The sequence below is a fragment of the Delphinapterus leucas genome, chromosome 15, assembly GCF_059928025.1.
Source record: "Delphinapterus leucas isolate spDelLeu-1000000601 "Yukka" chromosome 15, BTC_Dleu_Yukka2, whole genome shotgun sequence".
Taxonomy (NCBI): domain Eukaryota; kingdom Metazoa; phylum Chordata; class Mammalia; order Artiodactyla; family Monodontidae; genus Delphinapterus; species Delphinapterus leucas.
This window is the reverse complement of record NC_143143.1, coordinates 65,243,624-65,267,264: the sequence shown is the minus strand read 5'-3', so window position 1 is coordinate 65,267,264 and position 23,641 is coordinate 65,243,624. Positions and strand designations below refer to the sequence as shown.

The 23,641-nt window shown below is 43.4% G+C and overlaps 3 protein-coding genes across 10 annotated transcripts in view; 2 read left to right on the top strand and 1 right to left on the bottom strand.

The window, feature by feature from the left end:
• Positions 1-2,743, top strand: part of RBM39 (RNA binding motif protein 39) — a 30,024-nt gene extending 27,281 nt beyond the window's left edge. For all 6 annotated transcript variants that reach the window (XM_022592537.3, XM_089896798.1, XM_022592538.3 and 3 more), the window contains 4 exons: positions 495-576; positions 1,053-1,158; positions 1,603-1,681; positions 1,770-2,743. In XM_022592537.3, coding sequence (XP_022448245.1) covers positions 495-576; positions 1,053-1,158; positions 1,603-1,681; positions 1,770-1,870 — 368 coding nt within the window. In that variant the 3' untranslated portion in view covers positions 1,871-2,743. The remainder of the gene's footprint in view (positions 1-494; positions 577-1,052; positions 1,159-1,602; positions 1,682-1,769) is intronic.
• A 2,087-nt stretch (positions 2,744-4,830) lies between these two features.
• Positions 4,831-6,502, bottom strand: ROMO1 (reactive oxygen species modulator 1). 2 transcript variants are annotated; one of them, XM_089896802.1, is made up of 3 exons: positions 6,328-6,502; positions 6,010-6,156; positions 4,831-5,020 (listed from the first exon to the last, which is right to left on the bottom strand). In XM_089896802.1, the coding sequence occupies exons 2-3, from the start codon at positions 6,138-6,140 to the stop codon at positions 4,912-4,914; spliced, it is 240 nt and encodes a 79-aa protein (XP_089752928.1). In that variant the 5' UTR covers positions 6,141-6,156; positions 6,328-6,502; the 3' UTR covers positions 4,831-4,911. The 2 variants fall into 2 exon arrangements, with proteins under 2 accessions (XP_089752928.1, XP_022448254.1); XM_022592546.3 differs by having other exon boundaries at positions 6,010-6,140; positions 6,328-6,490.
• Positions 6,234-22,500, top strand: NFS1 (NFS1 cysteine desulfurase). 2 transcript variants are annotated; one of them, XM_022592544.2, is made up of 13 exons: positions 6,235-6,586; positions 7,203-7,312; positions 8,024-8,140; positions 9,125-9,208; positions 12,281-12,433; positions 14,622-14,715; positions 15,403-15,537; positions 18,063-18,220; positions 18,628-18,733; positions 18,813-18,894; positions 19,531-19,614; positions 20,029-20,118; positions 21,754-22,500. In XM_022592544.2, exons 1-13 carry the CDS (start codon positions 6,487-6,489, stop codon positions 21,815-21,817), a joined length of 1,377 nt encoding a protein of 458 aa, XP_022448252.1. In that variant the 5' UTR covers positions 6,235-6,486; the 3' UTR covers positions 21,818-22,500. The 2 variants fall into 2 exon arrangements, with proteins under 2 accessions (XP_089752926.1, XP_022448252.1); XM_089896800.1 differs by lacking the exon at positions 8,024-8,140 and having other exon boundaries at positions 6,234-6,586.
• The last annotated feature ends 1,141 nt before the right edge of the window (positions 22,501-23,641 follow it).

Genomic DNA, 23,641 nt, shown 5'->3' with positions numbered 1-23,641 from the left:
TAATGTTTATATATTTCAAAGAAAATATGTAACTATATATTCATAGGCAGAAACATAAGAAATAAAACATGGTATAGATTTAGTTGGCATTTTAATACTGTATTTGCATCATCCCCTGCTTCTCAGGGTATTAACTCCAGCAGTCCTACGAAATCAGTCTTGTTTTTATTTTATTGTTTGTATTATTGATATTTGTCTAAATGAATTTTCACTACATTTAAGGTTTAACTTCCCTTCTAAAAACAAAAGTCCCAACTTGGGATCAGCTATCTCAAATACTAAGTTGCCTTAGCTTTCTGGCAGCTAAAATGGGGTATTGTTATATACACTGATGTTTGATAGCATTATTGAATATGGTGAATTAGTGAAGTGACTGACTACCCTAGTTTCACCCTGTGGGTCCAGTGGTTATATTGGGCTTTGTTTTATTCATAGGGATATTCTGATGCATTTTCCATGAAACTGATTTCTCCCTTTCTCTTTTTTTTTTTTAGCTTCAGCATTAGCTGCAGCTGCCTCTGTTCAACCTCTTGCAACACAGTGTTTCCAACTCTCTAACATGTTTAACCCTCAAACGTAAGTAATATACTTTGGTCAAGTTCAAAAGGGTATGCTGTGAAATCTTTAATGTTTAACTTGTCTAAGTTAACATTTAGCATGTTTTCAGCATATTTCGTAGTTCAAACACTGCCACAATTTTGATCCTTTTAGTATAATTATTTTCCTGCACATTATGAATTGTTTCCCTTGAATGTGTAAGATTGGAATTCATTTGAAAGCTTTGTAGATTTTATGTTTTCCATTTATATCTAGTAGTTTTCTGTGAAGTTTGTATCAGTATTTATTTGTATCACCAGTATACTCTTTTCCTGGTCCTATGAAATGGTGATAAACTTGGTATAAGTATCTTTGAAAGATGTCAATTAACCACTTAAATGTTAAGCAAATGATTTTTAAAATAACACACTTAAGATTGTTTAGACAGATTGGAATATATGTGTATCATTTTATAAGTTTGAGTAGTGTCTCATAGATTTAATACTTTGTTACAGAGAAGAAGAAGTTGGATGGGATACAGAGATTAAAGATGATGTGATTGAAGAATGTAATAAACATGGAGGAGTTATTCATATTTATGTTGACAAAAATTCAGCTCAGGTATTTTGTTACTTTCTTGTGTCTTATTTTTCACACACTTGGGACATATTATGATCACTGTTTTTCCTTAGAGCGTGTTGGGGTTTTTTGTTTTCTCCTGAGAGAAGCTTTAGCATACTGACTAAATACACTCCCTACAAAGTAAAGACACTTTTAAAATAGTTCAGGTCATCATGTAGCATTATTGTTGCTGGTTAGTGTTCAAAGGTTGCCATGAAATTCTGGCACCTTGATTTCATTCTTCAGCAGCTTTCACATCATAGAAGATAGTAACAAGGCCAGTTTTGGGGATGATGAAGTATTTTCAATAAATTTCTAGGTTATATATATTAGCTAGTGGAACAATTATGTAGTTATAGAGCAGTTTTTCTATAGGTAACTTGAATAAACCTACTGGAATCCATGTTGTATATCACACCTTTAACCTTTTTTGTTGTATTTTAGGGCAATGTGTATGTGAAGTGCCCATCAATTGCTGCAGCCATTGCTGCTGTCAATGCATTGCATGGCAGGTGGTTTGCTGGTGAGTTTGACCTTTTTTCTGAGTGATTGTTTTTAATGGTCTAATCTAAGTGAAGAAGCTAAACGACCATATGTGTTTCTTTCAACAGGTAAAATGATAACAGCAGCGTATGTACCTCTTCCAACTTACCACAACCTCTTTCCTGATTCCATGACAGCAACACAACTACTGGTTCCAAGTAGACGATGAAGGAAAATATAGTCCCTTATGTACATAGCTTTTTTTCTTTCTTGAGAATTCATCTTGAGTTATCTTTTATTTAGATAAAAATAAAGAGGCAAGGGTCTGCTGTCATTTGTATACAGTTCCTGTTACCTTGAAAAAATAAAAATGTTAACAGGAATGCAGTGTGCTCATTCTCCCTAACTAGCAAATCCCACTGTATACAAAGCTGTTCTCTTGTTCTGCCTTTTAAATGTACATGTAGAAAATTACATTAAGGATCTATAGGAATAGCTCTAGGGGAACAAATGTGCTTAACATAAAAAGGCAGACAGGGATGTAATGATGTTTTTAATGTTTCAGAAGCCTAACTTTTTACACAGCAGTTACATTTCACTAATGTTGATATTTGGTTAATGGTTTAGCAGAGGTTTCTGGAATACATAGTTTATGGAAATTCAAGACAGCTAAAAGGGCTGTTTGATTAACATCTCATCTTGCATTCTGATCAACTGGCAAGAAAAGGAGATTTCAAAATTACATTTCTGGATGGTATCTTTTCAATTAATGTATCTGTAAAAGTTTCTTTGTAAATATTATGTGTTCGGGTGTGTCTAAGATTCCAAACAAAATGATCCCTGCATTTCCTCAAGATGTTTAGTGACAGTCTGGTAAGCAAAGCAGTCTGAGCAAGAAATAGGAAATGCAGAAATAGGTTTTGTCTGGTTGCATATAATCTTTGCTCTTTTTAAGCTCTGTGAGCTCTGAAATATATTTTTGGGTTACTTCAGTGTGTTTGACAAGACAGCTTGATATTTCTATCAAACAAATGACTTTCATATTGCAACAATCTTTGTAAGAACCACTCAAATAAAATTCTCTTAAAAAGGCCACAAGAAATCTTCATTTTTGAAATGTTTTAAAGTCACAGAAACTTGGAAATAGAATATTAGTTTCTTTGACTTTTTAGTTGCCTCTTTGGGAAAATTCTTAGTGAAACTGTTGCCCTCAAGTTGTCCCTCTACATTCCTCTGTATCAGTCTTAGTACCGTACTACTTATTTAGGGTATTATATCAAAACTGAGGAACTTACCAAAAAGAAAACCAAACTGATTTGACCAGGCCTCAAACCTGGGCATCCTTAAGTCTCTCCTACGTTTTCTGGACATATTTGTGGGGGGGAAAAATGCCTTGTTATTTAAAAGCAAATACTGGAGAAAATGGTGTAAGTTCAAACTGGTTTCCCAAATTGATTTAACTGCATTTTTGAGCTTTAACTTGACTTGGGCAGCAACCCTTCATGATTTATACTCTGAACTCTGCTTCAAGTTTTTATGTCTAGGTTGAATCTTTTGAGTAGGGGATGTTGCTGCTAATTGCTCCTTCCAATACTGATTTCCTCACCTGCCTGAACTTCTGTTACTACTGTATTGATTTGTTAGGGCTGAATCATAAGTATTACAGTTTATTCAGATATCAAGATAACTCAGTTTGAATTTAGAGGCATCACAGTTTTCTACCAACCCTTTTGAGGGATGTTTGTAATTCCCTTACTTGCTTCAGTTATTTAACCTGAAGAAAAATTTCAAGATTCGACTTTATTTTTGAACACCAGGCAGCAGTGTTATTGGGTGGCAGAGACATACATAATGCCAACTTTTTTCTTTCCAGATTATCTCCTAGTAATTAAAAATGTATTCTTGGATCAAGTTACTATCAGGTTTGTTCTGTCATTCCTTTCTAGGGAACTGGGCCAGCAAAGGTGCCTTCAGATGTTATTTAATCTCATCTGTTAAGACGTGGCAAAAATTTGCCCACCACCAAAGAATGAAATTTGGGTTGTAGGGCTTCCCTGGTGGCGCAGTGGTTACGAATCCGCCTGCCAATGCAGGGGACACAGGTTCGAGCCCTGGTCCAGGAAGATCCCACATGCCGCAGAGCAACTAAGCCCGTGCGCCACAACTACTGAAGCCTGTGCCCCTAGAGCCTGTGCTCCACCAGAGAAGATACGACAATGAGAAACCCGTGCAAGAGTAGCCCTTGCTCACCGCAACTAGAGAAAGCCCGTGCACAGCAACGGAGACCCAACACAGCCAAAGCTAGATAAAAGAAATTTGGGTTGTAAATGATGTTCAAAGCAAATTTGTTAAAGAGTTCAGTCAAACAGAAGATAGCTCAAATGGCTATTCGGAGTGAGATCCTTTAATCAATTCCTGAGACAACATCCAATTTGTGAATTTTTTAGGTGCTGTAATTTCTGGGAGTGTCCTTGATTGCAGTTAGATCTGAGTGTCTTTATGCCCCCCAAATATTCCAGTGTAGTTTATTATAACATTACCATCTTCTTAATGATTGAGAAATATTTGAGGGGAACTCAGCAATATCAAGGAATATGTTGCTTGTACAGGTGAGGGAAACGAAACTACCTTAAGCCAATTAATAGAATGGGGGGGTCAGTTGGTAAAGTTTACATCTTCACTGGTGGCTGGTTAGAAAATTATCTGGGATTCATGAAGCTGAGAGGTTAGTTGGTTTGAATTTGTTCTTTTTCTGATCAAGTCATATCTGAAGGACAATTTTTGGGTGAACAATTTAATAGCTAACCTTGTGACCTTGAGGAAAATCTAGACTTAACATTTTAAAGGTGAAAAACTAATAGCATCAACCTTAAAGGGTTGAATAATAAGGATTTACTAGAATCTGTGAAAAGTCCCAGGTATGCAGAATCATTCTAAACTATTTTTAAAAAGTTGGGTCTTCGTTGTGGCATGTGGGATCTAGTTCCCTGAGCAGGGATCAAACCTGGGTCCCCTGCATTGGGAGCACCTAGTCTTAGCCACTGGACCACCAGGGAAGTCCCCCCCAACTTTGGATTAACAGAAAGGTCTTGTGAAACAAGACACCAAACCTCACTAGCTCACCTGCAAAGATCTCTAACCAAGCTGGGTAACAGGCTGAGAGAAAAAATGCTTCTAACAGAAACTCAGAATACTCAGACTTGTTTTATTATAGTACATGGGCTGGGAATGATGGGAGGGGGTGGATGTTGTGGGCAACCACTGCCCTGATCAGCACCGGATGCCCATCCCAATGGCCATGAATGTGCCAAAGGTGCCGCCACTCTGCATCATGGTTTTCCCGATGCCGCCCATCAGCTCCCGACCCCGCATTCCGATCCTGAGAGGAGGAAACCAAGATGGGGCCAATTGGGAACAAAAATGCAGGGAGGAACATTAACTGCCCTTTTCCAATTTGTGTTTATAATGGGCACTGCTGAAGTCTGGCAGGATATTATCTCTTCCCATATGGGTTGTGTAATGCCAAGGAAAAGGGTCCATTAGGGTCTCTAGGTGGATTCTGATGAATGTGTCAACTGACTTCTGTTTGTGGGAGGCAACAAAAGCAGTATAAAGTACATGGACAGGGAAACCATTTTTTTGTGCTAGTTTACGATCCAATAAGACATCTGTCTTTTAGACGGTTTCCTAGTGTTAAAACAATGATAGGGATGTCAGACCTGGGTTCAAGAACTAAGAATGCAATTTACAGGCTGTGTCAAGTGTAAAATGAGGAGCACAGCATTCACAGCCCTGTTGTGATAACAGGGCATTTAGCACCGTGACTGACAGTGCTCAGTAAATGATAATTTACAATCTGGAAAAATGGGAATAGTCTCTTTTATGTGTGAAAATGACAGGGTGTAGAGTTTATCTGCTTAATTTCTACATCCTGTTCCCAGTAAATTTAATCGTTTGTTTCGCTATGCGCAATTGGAAATAAATATAACAGCAGGAAGACGGTAAGAATAGCCTTTTATTGAGCACTTAACACGTGCCAGATTGTGTGCTAAGTGTGGTCTGATTTGAGCCTTATAACTATATGATGTAGAGGTTACTGACCTCATTTTACACTTGAAACCCAGGCTCCAACTTGCCTAAGGTTACAAAATGAGTAAGGGGCCATTGAGTGTTTGAGTCAGAGCTCATATTCTCAACCATTTAGGCTTCCAACCTGTCCTCCCAGATTGAAGGTGGTTAGGAAATCAGTCTCGCTCGTTAGAGGGCAGCGAGGGAATTGGAAAGAAGTAGGCTCTATTCCAGCGGCAGGCCGAGTGGGGCGGGAAAGTCCGGTAGTCCCGCCCAGAGATCACGGCCCATGCCCCTCACCTGAGACAGGAAAAGGTGCCGAAGAGCGCCCCGGCTGCCATGCCCACGGCGCAACCCATCACAAAGCCCATCTTCACGCGGTCGAAGCAGCTTGGCTGTGACTGTCCATAGGGGCCCACGGCCACCGGCATCTGCGGGGTTCGAAGGCTTGGGGAGTGTGGGCCTAGCCGCCAGCCCGAGTCGGGCAGGGGGCGTAGGAGGTGGGGCAGGGAGCGGGCCGGGGGGTTCGGGGAAATCCGGGAAGGAAAAGAAGGGTGTAGCCCGGCTCCATCACCCTCTGAGCGTTCGAGTCCCCGCGCCACGGTGCCCCCACCTTACCTTGCTCGCGGCCTTGGTCGCTCAGCCTCTACGTCTCACACGGAACGCGAGGCGGAGCGCACTCGCGGCCAGAGGAACCGCTTCCGGGGCGCGGAGTAGTACTTCCGGGGGCCTGTAGCTGGGGACTCCAGCCGCTTCGGGCGCAGGGCTGCTACCGAGATGATGCTACTGAGAACCTCTTGGAGGCTGGTGGCCGCGGCCGCCCCCGCCGCTCTGTGGCCGAGGGCGAAGGCACCCACTCGGGAGCTGCGCCTGCGCGGTACGCTCCGGGACTCGCTCGCTGCCACTTCCCCGGAGGCGAGGATCTCTCCCCTGGGCGCGGGGACGCACCTGCATATTCAGGAACCTCCCTCTTCCGCCCGCTACCCAGACCCTCTGACCCTTCCTCTTGGCTGCACCCCTCAAACTTTCTCATGCCGGCCCTCCGAACGGTTGACTTCGCCGCGCGCCCCCCTCCCGCACTTCAGATCCTTCCCTGCAGGCCCTCAGAGCCCTTGATGCTCGGCCTTCGGACCTCTCCTGGCCAAATTTTAGAGATGCCAGTCGTCCAGCCAGTAACCTTTGAAGGAGATCTTACATACCGTCTCCACATTCCTTCTCAGTGGCTTTGCCCTTTCAGAGGTCTCCTCACTCCCAACTATGCAATTTGAATGTTGTCTCAGCAACCCCCTCCAAGAACCCTGTCTCTCTCCCTTACCTCTTTTTACAGTTGGCTCAAGTTTTCTGATGTTTTGTTTCCTTTTCCACTGAGATTCGACCTCAGCACCCCTTAAATTTATCTCACCTCCATCCAGCTTTTACCTTCTGCTGTCTTGGATGCCCTGTGTGCAGAGTTGCATCCTCTCACGTGGCCACTCCATTCTATTTTTTGTCAGTTGTAGACCATGCTCCCCAGTCTGCTGTTCCCTCAGATGCAGCCACTGCTCCGGAGGCGGAATCAGTGCTGCGACCTCTGTATATGGATGTGCAAGCTACAACTCCTCTGGTAAGGATCGAGGGTCAGCTTTCCCCAAGCTGTTTTTAGGAATTATATTGTAGAAGTGGCAATGCACAGAAATGGCTGAATCCCTGTAGAAGTAAGAGCCATTGAGAACTGTGTGTTGGGAAAAACAATGAGCCAGGAGTCAGGAGGCTTAAGCTGTAATCCTGTAGAAATGGCTTTACTACTTACTAGCTATTGATCTTGGACACATCACTCAGTGCAGGCACTCTGGTAGTAGTTAAAAGCATAGGCTCTGGAATTAGCTGGATCGCTACTTACTACGTGAATTTGGGCAAGAATTAAATAGGTTAAAAGACAGTAGCCCTTAGAACAGCGCCTGGCGCATGATAAACACTTGAATATTAATGCACGTTTTCATCAACATGTGGACTCTGTCATGTCCTGGGCTCTCGTAGATCACATTTCTTGGCAGGAGTGGAAACACCTGCAGACACGGCTATCAGGACAGGGCAATGTTTGTAGATTATCTGAGCAGATGGTAGAATAATCTGATTTAAGATGGGTTGGTAGGGGAGTATATTAGGCTAACATTTGATTAGTACCTGAGGGGATGGAAGAATGTTTGAGGCCTAATCTAGGCAGGGTCTGAAGGGTTGGGAGTGTGCTGAGGCAGGTTGGGCAGGTCTCAGGGGATGGAGTGGGGCCCGAGTAAACTATGGGCTCAAGGAGACTGATCTATTCTGTTATGCTCAGGACCCTCGGGTGCTTGATGCCATGCTCCCTTACCTAGTCAACTACTATGGGAACCCACATTCCCGGACACATGCTTATGGCTGGGAGAGTGAGGCAGCCATGGAACGTGCTCGCCAGGTTAGTACAGAGGACTCCAGGAGGTTCTGATGTCAGAGGGTCAGTGGGAGGCATTTCTTTTTTTGTAGCTGTGGGTGGAGGTGGAAATGGCTTGGGGCTCTCTCAGGAAGAGATTCAAAGAACAGGCCTTTGGAGTCTCTCTGAAGGCATTTGATTAGTTCCCACATTTCCTAGCTAAGTGACCTTTGGCAAGTTATCTGATTTCTCGAAGCCTCAGTTTCCTCACACTGAAAATGGAGATTGGGAAGGGCCTGGGTTCGATCCCTGGTTGGGGAACTAAGATCCTGCAATCCGCCCAACATGGCCAAAAAAAGAAAGAAAGAAAGAAAAAGAAAATAGAAATTGTAGTAGTTCCTACTTCTTGGGGTTATTGGGTGGATTAAATCAGACAATTCTGGTGACGTGTTTATATATTTATTTATTTATTTATTTTTGGCTGTGTTGGGTCTTCGTTTCTGTGCGCGGGCTTTCTCTAGTTGCAGCAAGCGGGGTCCACTCTTCATCACGATGTGCGGGCCTCTCACTGTCGCAGCCTCTCTTGTTGCAGAGCACAGGCTCCAGACGCGCAGGGTCAGTAGTTGTGGCTCACGGGCCTAGTTGCTCCGCGGCATGTGGGATCTTCCCAGACCAGGGCCCGAACCTGTGTCCCCTGCATTGGCAGGCAGATTCTCAACCACTGCGCCACCAGGGAAGCCCTGGTGATGTGTTTATTAACATGATGCGTATACATACTAAGAGCTCAATAAGTGCTTTTTCAAAAACACCAAAGTTATTATTTTGTATTGGGCTGGAAAAGAGCCTGGGATCTGGGATGTAGCTGAATATATCCCCTTGTCTGATTCTAGTGGGTACAGAGCTGCTTCTTGAGCAGTTGATAGAATGCAGTGGAGCTCTTCTTGCTCCAGACCTTTGTCTTAGTTGTCTCTGCAGCTGCATTCCTGCCTAGGGAACTGATGCTACTTATTTTTGTTTCTTGGCTTGCAGCAAGTAGCATCTCTGATTGGGGCTGATCCTCGTGAGATTATCTTCACTAGTGGCGCTACTGAATCCAACAACATAGCAATTAAGGTAAGAGAAGGGAACCAAAGGGCATATCTGGGCTTTCCTGACCTGGGAGGTGGTGTCCTGCCATCATTTAGGCTCATATATATTTCCCAGCTACCCACTTTCACCCTATTGTGAAGAAAATACAGACACATACTCTTTCTGATTTGTTGCTTCCTTCAGCCCTTTGCAGTCTACTCTATCTTAAGTCTTTGCTCCTGTTGAACTGAGTTCAGTGAGGTAGTTGGATAGGAAAGGAGGTGGCTCTTGGACCATCAACCATGTGGTGTTTTGGATGGCAGCTACTTCAAAGAGTAAATAATGGTGACTCAAGCCTTTTCCCCATCCTGTTGATCTAGTCACAGTGAAGTCCAGAATACACTTGTTATTGGATATATTTCTCTGCTTCTTGTTACCAGCTTCACACATATCTGTGATTTCAGGGCTGCCTTCCTCTCAGCCTTCCCTTTCTTTCTGATGAGATCTGTCTGCAGCAAGTTCCTCCTGTTTTCTTTAGATGTCCCCGTTTTGTACTGGTTGCTGTGGTGCCTTCTGCAGACATTCACTTGATCACCCATTCTGAGATTAGTCACTCTATCCTTAGGACCTACCGATCTTCGGTGCTAACAAAAGTAAAATTCCAGTCTCAGTAGTCATGTCAGTGTTTCACAGAACATAAACACGTCTGACTGGGTCTGGTTGCCAGGGTCACTTGTGTAAATACCAAGGCTCTGATAAATTGTGGGCTGCTGTAGGTTCAACTCTGGCTCTACCCCCTCTCACCACTGTCTCTCACCTGTGTTGCAAGTATGGCTTTTTCTGACCTTGGACTGAGTAAAGGAGGCCTAGACATAGGCCAGGTTCCAGAGTCATCAGTACTCTGCCTGATCCCTTTAGAAGGAAGGTATCCTTCCTTGGGACTGCAGAGGCCACAGAGCCAGGGGTGTGGTCTCTCCAAAGATGAGAATGGTTTCTGGAATGGGGAGCATTTTCAGAACTTAGAAAATGTTTGCTTTGAAGGTTTCTGCAGATTCCCAAACCTAGAGGCCAAGGATTGCTAGAGTAGTTGCGACAGCTTTCCTCTGGTCTCCTGGACGGGTGGAGTAAATATCTGTCTGCTGTTAGAGGATTTGGGTAAGTGAGATAGGAGGTGGGGAGGGAACTTCTGATGTTTTCATTTTTATGTTCCTTGTCCTCAAGAACATACAGTCTTTATGTAGTTATAATTTTGGCCTAATTAGTTTCATATTCTGCTTTTAAAATAGTATTCTTATAAGCTCTGGGAGGGACTGGGTTGCACATTTTATTTATTTTAATTTTTTTAAAGGAATTCATGCATATGTGGTGAGATTTTTTTTTTTAACCCTATGGAAAGGTTTAAAATAAAGTGTAGGTCTTCCACTTCTTCCTCCCCTATTCTGACCTCAAGTCTGTTTAGTATTGTTCTAGAAAACAAATTATACATATGAATACATATGAATTTGCTTTTAATATTTTCACATATTGTAGCATGCTACATTTATTCTTCTGTAACCATTAATAACATATCCTATGTTTTTCCATTTCAAACTCGATAGTTTTTAATATAACTAACTATATTCTTTTTCATGGAGTTGTGTTATTGCAGTTTACTGTTCATTTCTCTGTTGTTGGTGTTTAATCTTTCTATTTTTCTAAGGATTGTAAATATAACTAAAGCATATTTTGTCTCTAAAGCTTCATCTATCCTTTGAAATATTTCCCTAAGGCAGGGGTCCCCAACCCCCGGGGCCATGGACCGCTACCGGTCTATGAACCAGGCTGCACAGCAGGAGGTGAGCGGCAGACGGGCGAGCGAGTGAAGCTTCATCTGCCGCTCCCCATCGCTCTCATTACTGCCTGAACCCTGCCCTCCCCCCCCAACATCCATGGAAGAACTGTCTTCCATGAAACCGGTCCCTGGGCCAAAAAGGTTGGGGACCGCTGCCCTAAGGTAAATTCCCAAAAGAGGAATCACAGTAAAGAGTGTGAATTCAGCTTTTAAGACATCTTTGTAAATGATTTCTGAAGAGATTATAGTGTAAATAATGCTATCAGCAAGGAATGCGTCTATGAGTTTCACTTCTGCACTGCCAGCTTTGGGTATCACCATATTTGCATGTTTTGTATTTAAATAGAAATAAAAGAGACAGACTTTTCCTGGGATGCAAGGATAGCAATGTTCCCCATTTTCCACCTATGGTACAATAAAAAATATATTTGGTCTTTGTCCTGTGTTCCTGGCACAGGGCTTCTAAAACCTTGCAGTTTCCTGAATGCTAGGAATGTGTTTTGTTATTCATAACAAGCCCCTTTGCCATACCTGAGTTTCTGGTGATGAAGTGATTCATGGTGGGCCCTTAGATAGTTTCAAGGGACATGCTGGCCACTCCAGAAGGACCAAGAATGTGATTAGAGAGTTGTAACTTTCATCTGGGGAAGAGAGGGGGGCTGGAGATTGAGTCCAGTCATATGGCCAATGATTTAATCAGTTGTGCCTGTGTTATGAAACCCCCATAAAAACTCTGGAAAACAAAACTCAGAGGAGCTTCCAGGTTGGCAAACTCATGGTTGTACTGGAAGGTGGCATTCTTAGATTTACGGGGAGAGGGCATGGAAACTCTGTGCCCCTCCCTGCCCCAGAACTCACCCTGTGCATCTCTTCCATTTGGCTGTTCCTGGGTTGTATCCTTTGTGATAAAGCTATGATAGTAATATAGTGTTTTCATTGAGTTCTGTGAATCATAGAGAATTATTGAACCTTAGGGGACTGTGGGAAGCCCTGTATTTGTAGCCAGCTGGGGAAGTATGGGTGGGTGACTTGTGACACCTAGGCCTTACGGCTGGCATCTGAAGTAGAGGCAGTCTTGTGGGACTGAGGCCCTTAACCCGTGGGATTTGCGCTAATTTGGGATAGTTAGTGTCAGAATTAAATTGAATTATAGGACATGCAATTGGTGTCAGATAATTGATGTTGGAGCATGCTGCCTTTGTCCACTTACTCCCTACAACTAGGATGGAAGTCACTGCTGTCTCTCTGAGTATATTCTTCTTCCTTTCACCACTGCCAATTTCTAGGGGGTGGCCAGGTTCTACAGATCACGGAAAAAGCACTTGATCACCACGCAGACAGAACACAAATGTGTCTTGGACTCCTGCCGTTCACTGGAAGCTGAGGGCTTTCAGGTCACCTACCTCCCAGTGAAGAAGAGTGGGATCATCGACCTGAAGGTAAGAGGGACAAAATAGGAGGAGCCTGGCTTCAGCCTATAAATCTATCTCTTCAGCCTCAGCTAGAGCTTGAAGGACTAGATCTAATGGTGACGGAGGGGTTTAGAGAAATAGGCCTTGCAGTGTGACTCAGAGTATGTTCCCCTTGAGTGTGTAGCATCCTCCTTTTCTGTGGAAGATTTGTTTCTCAGCTTTGTTGGTGCTTCCTGGTCTGTGTGACAGCCACCACGGGAAAGCTCTGGCCTCCTTCTCCCTGCACTGATGTTTCTCATGCTTCAAAAGAGTAGGTGTAGTTTTTGTGAATAATATTTCCCTTTTTGGCCCATATCTTTATATGTCAATTTTGGGTCCAGGTATCTTCTCCACCAAATTTTGGATATCAGCATCCCTAGACATCTCTAGACAAATCCATCCCTGGACAGATCCCTGTGATGTGCAAATAGAGATAATTTTACTATTTTCTTTGCAACCTGGAGGGCTTTTATTTCTTTTTTTTGCCCAGTTGAATAAAAGTGGTGAGAGCAGATACCCTTGTTTTCTTCCTGATCTTAGATGAAAGCTTTCACCATTAAGTAGGATGTTAGTCCCTGCCTTCAAGGAGCTTATATTCTAGTGAAGGGGACAGTTAACATGTAAACAAACACATAAATGAAATAATTATGAATTGGGATATATGCAATAAAGGAAGTAAACAAGAAACTGAGAGAAACATAACATTGAGAACCTACATTAGACCAGTGTCAGGGAAAGCATAACAGATGTTGGGAGGTTGATTACTAGTTTCTTTAAGATAAATATTTTAGTCAAATGTGGTCCCTACCTCAGTGTTGAAAATAGTAGCCTTGTTTTTTACTACTTACTTTGTTCTTTGCTGCTTTTTACTCTGACAACCTTATGTAGGAAAGGCTCCCCCTCTTTTTTTTATTAAACTTTTAACTTTTAAATAATTATAGATTCTCATGCAGTTGTCAGAAGTAATACAGAGAGATCTCATGTACCCTCTATCAGTTTCCCTTAATGATAACATCTTACAGAAGTATAGTATAATATTACAACCAGGATATTGATGTTGATAGAATCTATCCATCTTGCTCTGATTTTCCCAGTTTTACTTGTACGCACTTGTGTGTGTGTTTAGCTCTATGCAGTTTCATCACATGTGTAGTTTCATTGTAACTATCACTACAATGACGCTTCATGGTCTTTTTTTTTTAAGATTGATTAATTAATTATTTTAATTTTGGCTGCGTCGGGCCTTAGTTGTGGCACGCAGGATCTTTGTTGAGGCATGCAGGATCTTTCGTTGCGGCGCACAGGCTGTTCATTGTGGTGCGCGGGCTTCTCTCTAGTTGCGGCCTGCGGGTTTTCTCTTCTCTAGTTGTGGCACGCAGGCTCCAGGGCGCGCGAGCTCGGTAGTTGTGGTGCATGGGCTTAGTTGCCCCATGGCATGTGGGATCTTAGTTCCCTGACCACGGATCAAACCCAGATCAGATCCGCCTGCATTGTTAAGGCGGATTCTTTACCACTGGACCACCAGGGAAGTCCCATGGTCTTCTTTTAAAACCACTAATTTGATCTCCATTTCTTTAATTTTGTCTTTTCACTAATGTTACGTAAATGGAATAATATAGTACGTAACCTTTTGGGATTGGCTCTTTTAATTTAGCATAAGTCTTTGGCGAGTCATTTAAGTTGTTGCATGTCTCAGTAGTCTGTACCTTTTTATTGCTGAATAGTATTCCATGTAATGGAAGTACACAGTTTCTTTAACCATTTACCTGTTGAAGGACATCTGGGTTGTTTCTAGGTTTTGGCTATTATGAATAAAGCTACCATGAACATTTATGTATCGGTTTTTTGGTGTGAATTTAAGTTTACATTTCCCTGAGGTAATGCCCAAGAGTGCAATTACTGGGTCATATGGTAATTTCATGTTTATTTTTATAAGAAACAAAAACTACCAAACTGTTTTTCAGTGTGGTTGTACCATTTTAGGTTCCCACCAGTCGTATATGAGTGATCCAGTTTCTTTGCCTCCTCGCCAGCATTTTGTGTTGTCACTATTTTAATTTTACCCACTCCGGTAGGTGTGTAGTGAAAGGCCCCTTTTCAAGACTAAGCTTGCATACATTCTGAGTTAGGGAGGACTTTGTTGGTACTATAGTTTCCTTACTCCTGATGTTCTTAGGAACTAGAGGCTGCCATCCAGCCGGATACCAGTCTGGTCTCAGTCATGACTGTGAACAATGAGATTGGAGTGAAGCAGCCCATTGCAGAAATAGGTGAGTATCATGGGTGGACCCTGACGCTTGCCCACCACTGAGATCCATCTGAGGAGCAGGACTGGACTAGGAGCTGTAACACTTTATAGAATGAGGTAAGGAAACTAAGAGAGAGAGAGCTTCAGTTCCTTGTTCAAGGACATATTGTAAATAGCACAGCTAGTATTTGAATCCAGGTGTAGTACCCTTTATGTTGTTTTCATTTTATTGCACTTGGTGCAGAAAACAAAACAAAAAACCTCCACCTTTTTTCTCTTCCTCTTTTACCTTTTTTGTTTTAGAACATCTCTTTACTATGCTCATAGAGCCAGAGGCACTCGCCCTGTAACCTCTTAGGTACATTAGCAAATAGATCTGTTAATCTTTGCTTCTTTTAAATTAAAAGGATCTAAAATTTAATCTGATATATTGAAAGGCCAGTGTTAATGAGGTAGGAAGAGTCTTATGAATCAGAATATCGGGGGTGTTTTGATTGGGTGTTTTGCACTTGCTCTTGTTTATTCTAGTCAAGGACGCTAGAGCTGAGAATGAGAGACAGAGACAGAAAGAGAGAGAAGTGATTTACTATGTGGCTAGTGGCCAATGCCATGTATAATTTTGCCTTAGATCTCATGGTACATTGTGGGACCACTGCCAGGTTACTTCCTAGCATCGTGCTCTGGTTCTTCCCCTTTGTTGTTTTCTCAGGGCACATTTGCAGTTCCAGAAAAGTGTATTTCCATACTGATGCAGCCCAGGCTGTTGGAAAAATCCCACTCGACGTCAACGACATGAAAATTGATCTCATGAGCATCAGTGGTCACAAAATCTATGGTCCGAAAGGTACTAGCCCCTCCTAGAGTTCCTCCTCTCTGGACCTCCCGGCAAACTCTTTGACAGGTGTTCCTGGGACTCATTGGGGACTCTCACTGCTCTCAGAGGAAATTGTATATTCAGAGTGCCCTGCAGAATGCAAGTGTCATTTAGCAATAGCTAGGAACATGTGCTTATTGGTAGCTTCTAGCAGTTACTATATAGCAGGCCATTCTTCACTGGTCTCTTTAGAAAATACTTTCATGTAGATGTTAATTTGGTTGAGGAACAAAGGTTTTGTCGTATCAAATGAGCTGGATAAGTCCAGTTAGCTTGTCTACCCCACTGTGATTTGCAGATCAATATTCTTTGAGTTCTTCATTCCCTCGTGTCTTGCTTTAGCCTTAGGGGAAGATTGTATGGGCTTTTATGTTTCTTGGTGTTTGTTCCTAGTTTTAGTAGTCTTTGCTCCTATTAATCTCTCAAGGATACTTGTCTGTTTCCTATGGTCCTATTGGCCTAGGAATGTTTTCTAGGTGGAATTCTGCCTCTGCACCCCAATCTTTGGGAAGCGACTATTGTCCTCTATTTTATGGAGGTACCCATCCAAAATGAACAACTCCTCCTCTGTCTCTTGGGTGAGGGCCTGTGGTGGTTGGTTATGCCAGTACGCTTGCTCTGTCTGCGGGGTGTGTCATCTGGATGTACACCTTGTAGAAAAAGGTGTGATAACTCCTGGAAGTATATAAGAGAGACTTCTTCTAAAGGCTCCCAGAGGTTGTAAAGAGTGTTTTTGTAAGCCCAACAGGTGTTCTATCTTTAACTAAAATTGGCTTATTGGCTTTTTTTGTACATAAATCTGTTTTGATAAAATTAACTCATATTGAGCAGAAGCTCTGATCAGCACATAAACGTGTACAGGTATCCCTCACTATCCAAACTCTTGCTTGCTGAACTCAGGATCTAAATAGATTTAGATAACATTGTATCCTTCACTATCCAGATGTAGTATCTGAGCACTGACTCTCTGAACCTGGGAACTGCAGAGATTCAGACAGTGTAGGATACTTGAATTTGATTTTATTTTAATGGGGAAATGAAATATTTCTTAATAAATGCAGTTTGGCACATAAATTATTTTAAAACTAGGGTCCTTCATAATAAATTTGGGAACCATTGCCTTACTTGCTATGGTACCTGTAGTCTCTGCCTCAATAAGTCAGTAGTTGTTCTGTGAGGGAGAAGGTGACCTTCAGCAAGTGCTCACTCTATTCAAAACCCTTGGCTACTTAGTGAATACCTTTGTACATTCATGCTCATATTTTGGTATGAAATTCCTATAAACAGATTTGCTGAGTCACAAGTTGTATACGTTTTTAAGTTTTGATAGACCCTAGGAGATTATGCTAATTTTTACTTCCATTCTGACTTCTCCCCTTTTTTTCCCCTCAAGGTTTTAATTTTTTTCTAAATTAAAAATTTTTATTCTATTTAGACAAGGTAATATGGTTCAAAATTCAAAAGCTGCAAAAAAGTACACTGTGGAAAGTCTCTCACCTCTGTCTCTAAGCCATGCAGTTCCCCCTAGGGAGACAGTTTCTTGAGTATTTTTCTAGAACTATTTTATGCATTTATAATCACATATATGGGACTTCCCTGGTGGCACAGTGTTTAGGAATCTGCCTGCCAGTGTAGGGGACACGGGTTTGAGCCCTGGTCTGGGAAGATCCCACATGCCGTGGAGCAACTAAGCCCGTGCACTGAAACTACTGAACCTGCGCTCTAGAGCCCACGAGCCACAGCTGCTGAGCCCGCGTGCCACAACTATTGAAGCCCGCGCCACCTAGAGCCCGTGCTCCACAACAACAGTAGCCACCGCAATGAGAAGCCCGCACACCACAATGAAGAGTAGGCCCCGCCCACCGCAACTAGAGAAAGCCCATGCACAGCAACCAAGACCCAACGTGGCCAAAAATAAATAAATAAATACATTTATAATCACATATATACTTCCCCCCTTCCCCTTTTTACTCAAACAGTAGCATACTACACTCATTGCATCTTCACCTAACAATGCATCTTTAATTTTTTTAAACTAAAGTACAGATATTATTCACATTTCACCAGTGTTCTAACAATGTATCTTGGAGATTTTATAGTGGTAGTACAGGAGCTTCCTCATTCTTTTATACACCTCCTTTGAATTTCAGGCATGGATGTACCCTAATTTATTTGCCCATTTTCCTGATTATGGACATCTAAGTTGTTTCCAATTTTTTGCTATTATGAATAATGCTGCATTGCATGATGTCATTTTATACATGCATAGGGAGCTACTTTAAACCATTTTGGCTGTCACTCCTTCTGGTATAAAATAATTTTGATAAATATTATGTTTTTGCTGCTGTTTCTTCTTTTCCCCCAATCTTTTTTTTTTGAATAATGTCAAACTTACAGAAAAGTTGAAAGAATATTTTGACCCCTTTGAAAAGTGATATTTTGTTTCATCTGCATTTTCCTTTTTCTCTTTTTTTGTAATAAACTTTGTTTCCCAGGGGTTGGTGCCATCTACATTCGCCGCCGGCCCCGTGTGCGTGTGGAGGCCCTGCAGAGTGGAGGGGGGCAGGAGCGGGGCATGCGGTCTGGGACAGTCCCAACACCCTTGGTGGTGGGGCTGGGGGCTGCGTGTGAGGTGGCACAGCAAGAGATGGAGGTATGCGGAGAGCAGTTCCCTCCCACAGATTCTTCCCCTGTGCTGGGTCTCCTGTGTTGAGGCTTCTGGGCATGACTGGGTCAGATCTTTGCCAGAAGAGGAGGTTTAAGAAAACCATCTTTGTCCCAGTGCTGCTGGCATCTTATTGAGGGAGGTGTTATGGGCTCCAAAATCCAGGCCCTTCAGTAGTTATCAGCTCATTTATTCTGGGTTATTGAAACCATCTGTCCAGTTATTGAGCATCTCTGTGCTCAGTGCTGGGGATACAGTGGTCTCCATGAGCAACACAGGGCAATAGGTGGGTCAGATGCACAGTCACTTCTGGGCACCGGGCAGGGCTCCTCGTCCTGTGTGTTTCTGAGCTGTTAATGGTCACTATGCTTAGTCCTCCCTTGCCTGCTCCTCAGTATGACCACAAGCGGATCTCCAAGTTAGCAGAACGACTGACACGGAAGATAATGAAGAGCCTTCCAGACGTGGTGATGAATGGAGACCCTGAGCACCATTACCCAGGTACAGACGTGCCCATTCTGTCCCCATCTGGAAGAGCTGGAGACTCTGAGCCTTCTCTCATAGTAATTCACTCTTCCAGGCTGTATCAACCTCTCCTTTGCATATGTGGAAGGGGAGAGTCTGCTGATGGCACTCAAGGATGTTGCCTTATCCTCGGGAAGGTGAGTTGGATTGGATAGACAGGGACTGTGGCAGGACCAGTTAGTCTGGCTTTAAGTGTTAGGTTAATAAGCTTCCCACTGTGGAGATGACAGGCACAAGAGCTCTTAGTTGAGAGTAAAAGTCATTTTGTAAGCACCTAATTTTAGCTGGCTGGGCACAGGCTAAAGTTTGCCACCCTAGGAGGGCCTCCTGTGGTAGAGTTTTGTGCCTTTTGTGGTCCCAGGAGATGCATGTATCTGTTCTAGTGTTATTCTGGTAGTTCTCTTACAGGCCTCCAGAGTTCAAGGATGCTTCAGAGGCCACCAAGGGTTTAGCTGCTGTCCAGGCCTGTACAGATAATGCATTTGGTTGTAGGGGAGTGAGCACCTGGTGCTCTGCTGCCTCTTGGTGTCACACCTAGCTCACGTGGTATCATGCTCTGTCATGCTTTGGCAGTGTCCTTCTCAAGGAGGTTATCCTCCACAGGGGCCAGAGCAGCTAGCAGCGTCTGGCCCTTTCGCTGTGTCAGATTAGAATGTCTCTTTTGTCTCCATGGTATGACTCCAGGGGTCTGGGGGTGGGAGCAAGACTGGAGGTTTGTGGCCAAAAGCAGATTTATTGCTGAACTGAGCAAGGCTCTGTGTCTTTCTCCTCAGTGCCTGCACCTCTGCATCCCTGGAGCCCTCTTACGTCCTTCGAGCAATTGGCACTGATGAGGATTTAGCTCACTCTTCTATCAGGTCAGTCATTTGAGCTGCAGCATTTATGGAAGGCATCCTCTTTTGTATTATTCTTCTCCTGTTAGAGTCTTCCTCAATTTAGTTAAACTTATCCCTTCTTCATTCTTCATGAAAGTTTCTCGAGCAGTGTTTCGCAGACCTCATTGACTGTCACCTGGGAAGTCTGTGAAAGATGAAGAGGTCTGAGTGCCACACTAGAGATTCTGATTCATTAGGTTTGGAGGAGGAGTAGGAAACTTCTAGAGTGATTCTCAGGTGGCGCACAGACCATGTTCGGAGAAACTCTGCCCTCTAGGGGAAGGACCATGTTCTCTCCATGTCTTTTGTGGAGTAGATCCTCATTGAGTATTTGCTGAATGAATTTACCCTGGTGCCACAGGTCTGATGCAGAGCTCCTCTCTGTGTCTTTTTCAGGTTTGGAATCGGCCGTTTCACTACAGAGGAGGAAGTAGACTACACAGTGGAGAAGTGCATTTACCATGTGAAGCGTCTTCGAGAAATGAGGTATGCACTATTGTACCAGAGACCCTTTGGAAGAAATTGCTGTGCTGGCTCCTCTCTTATCCTTAGGCTGTGTATTCACACTGCCAGAAATTAAAGTTTGAGAATCCTTGAATTTTAGGATTTAGAGATATCACAAAGCAGGAAAGTGGATCTTCTTGGCTACTTGTTTTCAGAGTATGAAAAGGTGTCTTTAAAAACTAAAGAACTGGGGCTTCCCTGGCGGCGCAGTGGTTGGGAGTCCGCCTGCCGATGCAGGGGACACGGGTTCGTGCCCCGGTCTGGGAGGATCCCACATGCCGCGGAGCGGCTGGGCCCGTGAGCCATGGCCGCTAAGCCTGCGCGTCCGGAGCCTGTGCTCCGCAACGGGAGAGGCCACAACAGTGAGAGGCCTGCGTACAGCAAAAAAAAAAAACAACAAACAAACAAACAAACAAAAAAACTAAAGAACTGGACTTCCCTGGTGGCGCAGTGGTTAAGAATCTGCCTGCCAATGCAGGGGACACGGGTTTGGGCCCTGGTCCGGGAATATCCCACATGCCGCGGAGCAACTAAGCCCGTGCGCCACAACTACTGAGCCTGCGCTCTAGAGCCCGCGAGCCACAACTACTGAAGCCTGAGCGCCTAGAGCCTGTACTCTGCAACAAAAGAAGCCACCGCAGTGAGAAGCCTGCGCACCACAACAGAGCCCCACTCGCCACAACTAGAGAAAGCCCGCACACAGCAACGAAGACCCAACACAGCCAAAAATAAAAATAAATTAAAAAATTTTTAAATAAATAAATAAAATAAAATAACGGGGAATTCCCTGGCGGTCCAGTGGTTAAGACTCTGCACTTCAGGGCTTCCCTGGTGGTGCAGTGGTTGAGAATCTGCCTGCTAATGCAGGGGGCACGGGTTCGAGCCCTGGTCTGGGAAGATCCCACGTGCCGCAGAGCAACTAGGTCCGTGGGCCACAACTACTGAGCCTGCGCGTCTGGAGCCTGTGCTCCGCAACAAGAGAGGCCGCGATAGTGAGAGGCCCGCACACTGTGATGAAGAGTGGCCCCCACTCGCTGCAACTAGAGAAAGCCCTCGCACAGAAACGAAGACCCAACACAGCCAAAAATAAATAAATAAATAAATAAATTTTAAAATAAATAAATAAATACTCCTGTTCTCTGTTCAAAGAAAAAAAGACTCTGCACTTCCACTGCAGGGGGCATGGGTTCAATCCCTGGTCAGGGAACTAAGATCCTACAAGCCATGCAGCCAAATAAATAAAATTTAATTAAATAATGAAAAACATCTGAATTTATTCAGTTCTTTAGGGTTTTTTTTGTTGTTTTTTTTTGGCTGCGTGGGGTCTTCTTTGCTGCATGTTGGCTTTCTATAGCAGCGGCGAGCAGGGGCTTCTCTTGTTGCGGAGCACACGCTCTAGGTGCACGGGCTTCAGTAGTTGTGGCACGCGGGCTTCAGTAGTTGTTGCTTACATATAGCTGAGAAAGACTTGATAACCTCTTGTGTTGGGGTCTATCAGGGCAAGGAGGTAGAGGAGAGACAAGAGCAGATGGAGGCAAGTCAAGGCTTACAGCCTAGTAGCCAGTGCTGGCTGCTTCCTAAGCCTTCACTCATCCAAATACCTCTTCTCTTTGGCAGCCCTCTCTGGGAGATGGTGCAGGATGGCATTGACCTCAAGAGCATCAAGTGGACCCAACACTAGAAGAGTGGGCCTCTGACTTTGTGCCGGCCTGGCGTCTCCTGCCTCATCAACCCATGCACAGCCAGGTACCTTGTTACCCCCAGTGGCTGCTCCATGTTCACACCAGAATTGGTATAGCCCGGTTGACTTCAGCATTGGCCTGCTTCCAAGACAGAAACATGAGAAAACTATCTTTCTCCAGCCTCAGCTCCTTTGGTGGGGTACACTACCCATTTCTCTCCAGGAGTCCTTCTGTGGTCTTGTAGTGAGTGGATGTTCTCATCCTGAAACAGGAGGGACATTTGCTATGAATGATATTGCTACTGCTTGGGGAGCCCATACCCTTGGTGGGGGGAGCCCGAGGAACCAGAAGAAGGCTCTTTGTTCAGGGACCCTGATGCTCTACTTGGACATTTGAGTTGTTGCTTACTGCTGCTCAGAGAGATTGACTCCTTCAGAATCAAGCATAATCATCTACGATTTCATCTTTTTTGTGGCTCCAAAGGCTACCTTTTCATATTGACTATAGACTGAACAGCAAGTTTCTTAGAAGGCTTGTCTCCTTTGTGTTCTTGTCCTTCTTTTCTTTTGACCTAATGGAGCCAGAAATATGTGTATGACTCTACCTATTATTGTACTAATTTACGTTTCTTTTAAAAAAATTGTTAATTTGCAAATTAGAGAAATAAAATCACCTTCCTCTATTTATTCTGTGACTTTATGAGAGGCTCAGGGAGAATTCCAATCTGTACTTGGGAATTGTGGAGTAAGACTACCACTCCACTTAATTTCCATAGCTGAGTCTGCTTGCCTATCTCTTCCATCAACAATTTGCATGCCTCTCAGGTGCCTGACATTATTCTGGATATTGGGGATAAACTGGTTAACAGGATCAAAAAGGACCCTCATTGAGCTTTCATTCTAGTAGACAGAAAGTAAGAATTAAACAAAAAGGCTATTATAGATTGTGATGAGTGCTATGGCAGAAATAGAGTGGTAAGGGGAAGTAATGGAGAAAACCTACCATGCTGGGTGTACTAGGAAAGATTTTTTGAGCAGGTGTTAAGCAAAAAACATGATTTCTAGCCATCGAAAGAGCTAGGGATGAGTGAGGAATAAGAAGGAACAGCAAGAGCAAAGGGCCTGAGGCATAAAAAAACATGGTGTGTTTGAGAAACTGAGAGAAGGCCAAAATAGCCAGAGTAGAATTTTTCCATTTGTGGGTCTGAAACCACAGGTGGGATGTTACCAGCACTAGAAAGGGTGAGAGAAAAAATTTTAGAGTACATCACACAGATATTTTTAAAAATTTTATTGAAGTATAGTTGATTTACAATGTTGTGTTAATTTCTACTGTACAGCAAAGTTACTCAGTTAAACATATATATACTCTTTCTCATATTCTTTTCCATTATGGTTTATCACAGGATATTGAATATAGTTCCCTGTGCTATACAGTAGAACCTTGTTGTTTATCCATCCTATACATACTAGTTTGCATCTGCTAATCCCGAACTCCCAATCCTCGCCCCCCCACCCTTGGCAACCACAAGTCTGTTCTCTATGTCTGTAAGTCTGTTTCTGTTTCGTAGATACGTTCATTTGTGTCATATTTTAGATTCCACATATAAGTAATATATGGTATTTGTCTTTCTCTTTCTGACTTACTTTGCTTAGTATGATAATCTCTAGGTCCATCCATGTTGCTGCTGATGGCATTATTGCCGTGGAGTGCGGCGATGGGGCTGGCAACGCAGGTGATAAAAGAATTTACTGGGTCAGAAGTGAGGGTAGAAAGCGAGATTTATTGCATACACTGCAAGGGAGCAGCAGGCGAGACCAAGA